At 45.9% G+C, this 8,266-nt stretch overlaps 1 protein-coding gene across 1 annotated transcript; it reads left to right on the forward strand.

The window, feature by feature from the left end:
- The first annotated feature begins 5,027 nt into the window (after window positions 1–5,027).
- Window positions 5,028–7,605, forward strand: LOC117589230 (probable serine hydrolase). Its single transcript, XM_034280987.1, has 2 exons — window positions 5,028–5,307; window positions 6,447–7,605. The coding sequence occupies exons 1-2, from the start codon at window positions 5,251–5,253 to the stop codon at window positions 7,473–7,475; spliced, it is 1,086 nt and encodes a 361-aa protein (XP_034136878.1). The 5' UTR covers window positions 5,028–5,250; the 3' UTR covers window positions 7,476–7,605.
- The last annotated feature ends 661 nt before the right edge of the window (window positions 7,606–8,266 follow it).

The following is an 8,266-nucleotide window of genomic DNA, read 5'->3' on the forward strand; positions in this document are numbered from 1 at the left end:
TGTGTGTGTGTGTGTGTTTGTGGCACGTGCCACGCCCCGTCTATAGATGCCACACAGTCAATTGAATTTGAATGTGGACCACCACGGCAGACTCCACCGCGCCAGGAACCAGCAGAAAAGTAGTAAAAACTGTTCCATAAAAATGGCAAAAATATGTTGGCCCACAGGAAAAGATGGTCCACGTCGATAGGTGGCCAGAGTGAAAAAGCCACCAACTAATCAATGAAGCTGCCACCGCACTCATTAGGTCCAAGGAAACTTTTTCCCGTGCTCCTGCTGCTCCTTCTGCTGCTGCTGCCTTTCACCTGCTTTAAGTTCTCTGTGGGGCGGGGCACACAGACAGTAAAAAAAAGCTAGAAAAAAATGAGACCCCTGAGGAGAAGTTGGCCCAAAAGTTTACGAAAGGAAGACCTCCAATGGAACATCATCCTCATCGGACGGGGTGACTTTTTGCCTTCTGCGGTGCATCCAAAATATCCGCAAACAGAAGCAGGAGCAGAAGCAGGCAGCAGGAGTCCTGCGGCAGAGTCGATGGTGGTCGCATCAGCTGCTGCGGCCCCAGCAATTTGCCTTCATTTGTTGACTTAATCATTTGATTGCGTTTTTCTGCACGCGCTGATTGAATTTTTCAGCCAAGGCGAAAGTTTGGGGCGTGTTCCAGTTTTGCTAGTTTTTTTTTTGGGGTTTTCTGTTCTCGATTTTGGTGCCGGGGAAATCTAGCTAATTAGTTTAATTGATAGTTGTGAGCAGCCGGGAATTTTGTGGCAGCCAAACACGCAAAGCAAATCAAGCGTTGAAGCAATGGAACAGTTTTTTGTTTGTTCTTTTTTTTTTGGCAGTGAAGAAAAATAAACAAAAAAAAAGGTTTGGACACTTTGGACACAGTTGGAGTAAAGGAAGTTTCAACATGAAGTTGGCAGTTTTAGGATAAAGTAAAGCCTTAAAAAAAAAGATGACAATTGGCAGTGCTTCTTATAATTAATTCTGATGAAATTATTTAGCTGAAGATAGGATGAAGATAGGAAGGAGGCTTCTGATTCTAGGGAAGTTTTCTACTTTTTCTTGTGATTATCTTTAGCCACTCCCTATAAACAATGCTGTGCCTGCCCTGCCTATATTTTCCCATTCAATTTAGATACATTTGAGTAGTAGCTTCCTTTTCCCCCACCTCTGGCGCCGCAAATCAATTGAAAAGAAATATTTCGCCTCGATATTTATGTGCCGCATGTGTGCTGGCATTTAAGATGAGTTTTTGATGAAACCAAATAAATTTCGTAAATGGCAGGCCATGCACGATGGACCTCCTGGCCACCACCTCCAACCAACGCAATGCCACTCCAGCCGCTTTGGAGGTATTGAGGTGTGCCACCGCGTACGGGGTACGTGCTTGGCCCGAGTTCGTGCTGCGGGGTGGCATGCTTCATAAATATTTATGCTTGTCACAGCAAGATCTGGACTCCTCTCTATCTCGCTCTCTTTCTTTCTTTTTCGCTTCTCTTTTATTGTTCTAACTGATTTTTTTCGCGTTGCGCATGCAAAAATAACGCGTAAAATCAACAAAATATAGCACAAAAAATGTGTAAAATGTATGTAAAAACAATGTTGCCTTAACCCACTAGCAGAAGCACCTTGGCCCACAATAAATTATGCATTAAAAAGTTCATCCTTCAACGTTCAACGTTGATTCTGATTGTGCTCTCTAGGGCGGCAATTGCTCCTTGAACCTTACAGAGGGGCGCCCCTGCCCGGGAACTCCACTTCATGTTGGCTGTATCTGGACTTAACCTGTCGCCAAAGTTTCTCAGCTGAAGGATTTCGCATGGCTGGTCATTTTAAGGACATTATCCTGCAGTCACAGTCTCGGTCTAGAACTAGGACGGAACCTAAAAAAAAAACAGGACGAGCGGCAGGACAAGTGGGATGCCAGGCAGTACAATTTATTCTAATGCGATTTGCATTTATTTCGCTTGGCATAATCTGTGCTTGCTCCTCATCCCACCGAGAACATCCTCCACAATGAAGCAGAATTAAGTTTAAATTCTACTGAAATTGCCATTGTGTGGTGGGTCCCAGGTCCAGGTCCAGGTCCAGGTCCTGCTTGCTGGTCGTCAGTTTATGGCCTTTTACTGACCATAATGCTAAAAAGTGTTCGTTTACTTAGCTGAAGGATTGACACAACCAAGAGAGACCATTAGGCGAAGGTACAAGACAACCACAGCAGGAGACACAAGGATGCCGCTGCTGAAATAGTGGCAACAGCAACCGTGCAGCAGCAGCTATACCCACTCTCTTGCTGGGATCTTAATCTGCATCTGCAGCATCCATCAGACCAAACAATTTCCGTCAAATTTCCATGCGCCGACAAAAGCTTTTCACTTGAGTGCCAGACAAAAGTCTGTCCCCCCAAGACAGACCACCCATCAGCCATCAGCCATCCAGCCATGCCAGATAAATTGAAAATGTAAACGAAGATTATATACTCTTCATATTGGAAGCCAATTAGGGGGATTACATTTTGCCCTAATTGTTCAGAGAGTGGCTTGAGGTTTATGGATACCTTCTACACCATTTAATGCCACTCGACTTAGTGTACTCCATCCATAGGGCACTTAGCAGTCGAGGCCAGCTCTTTGCCTGTCTGTCTGCCTGCCTGGCCTGGACTGTCTTCTGGCATCTCCTTAGCAGGCATATTCAAAGCCATTACTTTGCGTTTTACACCTTGCAACAATATTAGGGCCACGACAGCAGAGGATTGTGGATTGAGACGGTGTACAGTCAGGCCCGGACACATCAGGCTGAGAGTGGCTGGCTGGCTGCTGTCTTTTGCTTTGGCATAAATCCAGCAAATACTGAGTATATATTTGCACGGAGAAACCCACGCGAAAAAATGTGCAAGAGAGATGCGGAAGGTCTATAACCGGTGTGGCTCGGAAATGCTGGCTAGAAAATTCGGAAATATTCAGTGTAGAAACCCTTGAGGGAGTTCAACGTATCCTGCATCGATTTACCCACCAAATTAGGGGACTATTTTCGGAATATTGTGTCTGTAAATTCCCTCTCGTTGTAGTTTGTGTTGAAAAAGAGACCCGAGAGACCAATTTGAAGATAGAACACGTTCCCAAGCAGCTTGTCCCAAGTAAAGTTAGGAAAAAGCATAAATCGCTTATCTATCTGGCACTGGAGGAGGCGCCGCCGGCATCGCGTCATCAGAGCAGAGAAGCAGAAAGAGAGAGGAAGCCAACTCCAGTTTGGGTTCGGGTCATTAGCCACCTTTTGGTTGACTGACTGGGCGATGCTGCATAGCCACAGCCACAGCAGATTTCTGGTGGGCAGGGAGCGGAGCGGGGTGTAAGTGTCATTCAAATGTCATTAGTGACACGGATGCAGCAGGAGGTGCCACAGCAGGGCAACAGGGCATCAGGGCATGGCAGAGGTGCATGCATTGCAATTTGATTTCGAGGCGCCACACCCAAATTGAGGGCCAAGGAAGGCGCTAACAGGATTTGGCCACTTGGCGAGGCATCAGCTGCATTTGATTAAACGCTAAAACAACAGCAGCAGTAAAAGCACAAGGGCCTGGGCCACTTTTAGCTGCCACAAGAGTCAGCTCATGCATCTTTTGGCATTTTAATTGCATTTAGAAATTAAAACGGCTTTGCATACTTTTCAGCGATTGCCAGATTTATGATTCCAATTTGGTATTTATTGCTCGAAACAGAACAAACAAAACGCAGAGTGGAGCGTGGAGTGTCGAGTGCTGTGGAGCAATATTCAATTTTGCTTTTCATGAAGATTTATGCGTCGGACACACAACAGCCGGAGCGGAGCCCCTAGGCGCCGCCTTTCATTAGCGTTGGCCACTTTCAAAGCGTTTCCATTTGGCCAACAAACTAAACAAATATACCCACTATTTTGTGTAAACTGTTCTCGTCGGCTTTATTCGATTCAAATGGATTTTGGAATACATTTTGTGTGTTATCCTTTCCGCCCACCCTTCTGCTCAACATTTCTCAGCACACCCGGAGCCATACATATTTACTTTTTTATTGATGTTGAGAGCTCCACAAAAAGAGGTAAATAAATTCTTATTGATTTGCTTTCGTGTATTAATTTGTTGAACAAAAAACGATCCAGAGCATACACACACACACACACACAAACGCGTATTCATTTGATTTTTATTGCCAATATGTTTTTTGTAATCATTTTTTATACGTTTTTCTTGTTTTGCCATTTGAAAAATCTCGTAAAAATTAAATATAAAATATAAAAATTTCACGTTTTCCACTCTCTCTCTCTCTCTCTGTTTGTCCTATCATTGAAATGTGCTTATATTTTTATGAAGAGTCGAAATTTTACTTTCTGGTTTATGCAATTTGATATCTAGTAACATAAATTGCATCAATTATTTGCTGCCAGCATTTGACCACAAAATGGTTTTTGGAAATGTAATCTGTAAATGCAGTCTAAACATTTTCCAGTGATAAATGTTCGTCTGAGGTTTTGTGTGTCATTGTATGGAAAATTTCAGGGGGAATATTAAGTGGTAAATCTTAAATCTAGTTCCCAGTACACGTATTTTGTATACTTTGACCCGTTGTATTGTTTTGCCCTTGCCAAAGTTCTTTTTGTTTATTCATGCTATCGGAACCGCTCTCCCACATTTATCACTCTGCTTACTGTATATCTCTCTCTCACTATTGCCCACGCATCACCCTCTCACCACATGGCACCGCTCTCTCGTTCACTGCTCTCCCACTCAAAACCAAACATGACTGAACATGTTTGTGCCTACAAAAGCTCCCCAGCGATCTGTTTGTAGTTAGTTCTATGCCACTCTCTCTCTATCGCTCTCACTCTCCCTAATTTCGTTTCGCTCATTCCCTCTGCTTCCGCGATTTGTCTGCTGTCGCTGCCTGCTCTCACCTTAGCAGCTGTTTTGTTGTTGTTCTTGCCCGTCTGAATGGTAGATTAAAGTTCAGTCCCGTGTCTGCGCCGCCATAGTCCGAGGCGAGTGGGATTTAATCGGCCTCTGGGGCCAAACACGCTTTAGTTTTGTTTACGCGCTAGTGGCGTGCACTTGCCACACTTCCCCCACTCTCTCTCTCTCACTCTATTGTTCGGTCTGTTACTAATTTAGTTATTGCATAAAAATAGAAAAGTTTTCCCCACTGCTTAATGACACGCGTGTGTCGGATTTAGTTGAGAGATTGTGTCATTTATTAGGAACAAAACCCACCCAAATACACAATGACATCCACAGCGGGTGGTGCGGCTGATGGAAAACAGATTGAGCAACATGAACAGGTAATTATAGTACATATACGATTGGGGAGTGCTGTCGTGTCATAAAAAGTTATTGAATGTTATACGCGAGCTAATCTCGGGGGGCCCCAGTAGACTTCCCATGAAAATTCACAGACATGGCACGCCGCCCCTCTACCTTTGGACGCAATTGCATTCTTATCGCCTTGGACTCACCTGATAAGATGCCTCTCCACACCGCCCTCGAAGCGAAATCAAAGTCGCCTGGCTACCGATGGAATGTGCAAAGCAGAGTGAAGTTTTATTTTTGTTTGAAGTGGGGGGACTGACTTTCTTTTGTGTGTTATTACGGCGCTCATTAGGAGGAGCTCATCAAAGAACTTGTAAGTTAACTTTGCATACCGTAAAAGTTTTACACACAAAGAGCTTCACGCTCTGCGCTCGCTCTCTCTCCCTCTCTCACGCTTTCGTCACACTTGAGAGTATATTTTTGGCGATAATTTTCAAGCTGAGCGAGCGTACAAAATTCGCTAAACTATACGAAAACCATTTGTTGTCGAAAATTGGTAAAGTTTTGCCATGTGCAGCATCCGTCCGACTGCAGAGACAGTGAAAGCTGCCACTAACCATTGCCCATGTTTCAGTGCGCTTTCCACTAATACTCTCAGTAAACCCATTGTTCACTTAGTTGAGCCCCCACTGTACCCCTATCGATTGGTTGCGCTTGGGGAACATACCATACTCGAACACATGGGCAAAAAAAACTAGATGATAAATTGTTGCAAGGGAAAATGCGCTGTGGGTACGAACGGAATGCCGCCTAGCCTGTCCATCAATTGACACCTGGGCCCCAGCTCAGTTGTCAACCGATTCAACTTTTTCACACAAAGCGATTGATCAAACCGAGCCCCCGAGTCGATGAGGTGGTGGTGGAAATGGTTTCCACTGGGGAAATGCCAGAGGGTACATTTTCCACCTATAACCAGGCTGACAAGGCAGGACATAGACCGAGACAGACACGGACACAGACAGGAGAGAACAGCAGGCCGACAGGCAACAACAGGCAGGGACCAGCTACCAGCTTCCCCACTGGCAATTAACAGCTAACAAGGAGAACAAACCCCGCTCTAACCCTTCCTCCAGCTCTCCCTTACTGACTCTTTCTGCTTTGCTCGTTTCAGGAGCCCATGGATGTTCGCATCGACATGCCGTGGGGTTATGTGGTCGGCCGCTGGTATGGCAATCGCCAGGTACGACCCATCCTGGCCCTCCACGGCTGGCTGGACAATTTAGGGACGTGGAACGAGCTGCTGCCGCTGCTGCCCACGCACCTGGGCGTCCTCTGCATTGACCTGCCCGGCCACGGCTACTCCTCGAAGCTGCCCGAGGGGATTGCCTATCACTTTGTGGACTACCTGTGCGTGATCCTGCGCATCATGGAGGAGTACGGCTGGCAGAAGGTGTCCCTAATGGCCCACTCCATGAGCGCCATGCTGTGCTTCGTCTTTGCCTCACTCTATCCACACCGCATGGACCTGCTCATCAGCGTGGATATCGTGAAGACGCGCTACCGCAAGCCTGCCTCGCAGATTGATTACCTGCGCACCAACATCGAGGGCTACATGCTGGAGGATGAGCGTTTCGCCAATGCCAAGCGCCAGGAGCCACCCTCCTACACCTACGCGGAGCTGGAGCAAGTGCTGCACAAGGGCTCTGATCGGTCGGTGCTGCTCGAGAACTGCCACCACATCCTCGAGCGGAACGTGGCCAAGTCCGCCAAGTACCCGGACAAGTACTTCTTCTCCCGCGATGGACGCTGCAAATACTACAATGAATTCCACACGAGTCCACCCTTTGCCGCTGAGCTGGCGCGCACCATTCGCAATGTTCCCTACTGCGTGATCAAGGGCTCCGAGTCGAACTTCATCGATGAGCAGAGCGACGAGGTCATTGCCATTCTGCGCGAGAACAATCCCCACTTTGAGTTCCACGAAGTGCAGGGCACCCATCACGTGCACCTCAACAATGCCGCCGGTGTGGCAGCCATCATCAATCCGTTCATCATGCGCCATCGGCCGCCCCAACTCGAGACGTGGACAGTGGCTGGGGACGACCAGAGTGAGGAGCTGCCTGCCGCTGTCAAGGAATTCAAACTGGCAGTGGAGGATTCAGAGAATGTCAAGCGGAGAAAGAGAAAAAGTAACCTATAGCTGCTGTCGGCCTCTCTGATTTGCAGCGCGAAAAGAGAGCCATTTTATTTGCGATTTAAATTGTGAGATTTCTACATAGATAAAATGATATTTGATTTTGATTATGAGTATGATTATGACTGTGTGATGCTGCAAGCGATAATTTTGTGTGAAAATGTAGTTTTAATTAAACCATAATTTTATTACAGAATTTCAAGGGTGTATTGTGTGAATTTTGGCTGGATTTACATGGGCGAAAATGCAGGGGGTAAAGTGCACAGGGAGAAAGGTATTATAGATATTTGTAATGCAGCAATTTGGTGCTAGAGTTCAGCCACATTTTTGGAAATTCAAAAGAATTATCTATAATCTTTTGGGCTTACAAATTAGATGATATCCCATGGCTGCTTAAGCAACAATCAAACTTCAATGGCCTCGAAAGGTTTCATTTCCAAAGCTAATCTTCTCTTCATTATTTAAACTCGGGCCGAATTTTGTCGAAGTGCATGGATCCGTACCCACATGCCCTTATGTGTGAACACACACACCTTTATGCTTCTATCCGCCGTATCTCTACGAGTATCTGTGGTTTCGGCCTGACCGCACAACATATTGTACTGCCGCCCAAAAACCGCAACCTAAATTGGTTTAAATAATTTTCCCCATTTATTTTTCTTTGGCGCTCTTTTGATGCGTTTTGGGTTTTGCTGTGGCTGTTGGTAGGTGGGGTGCTGGCACCTTTTTTTTCGATCAATCAATTTTCGTTTAGGTTTTGGCCATTTCATTTCGCTTTAATCTTTCGGTACGCAGTT

The sequence above is a fragment of the Drosophila guanche genome, unplaced genomic scaffold, assembly GCF_900245975.1.
Source record: "Drosophila guanche unplaced genomic scaffold, DGUA_6, whole genome shotgun sequence".
Taxonomy (NCBI): Eukaryota; Metazoa; Arthropoda; class Insecta; order Diptera; family Drosophilidae; genus Drosophila; species Drosophila guanche.

Coding starts and splice junctions, on each gene's coding strand:
- LOC117589230 (XM_034280987.1), top strand. CDS start 5,251: ATGACATCCACAGCGGGTGGTGCGGCTGATGGAAAACAGATTGAGCAA. Junction 5,308..6,446: donor AGATTGAGCAACATGAACAG/GTAATTATAGTA, acceptor TGCTCGTTTCAG/GAGCCCATGGATGTTCGCAT.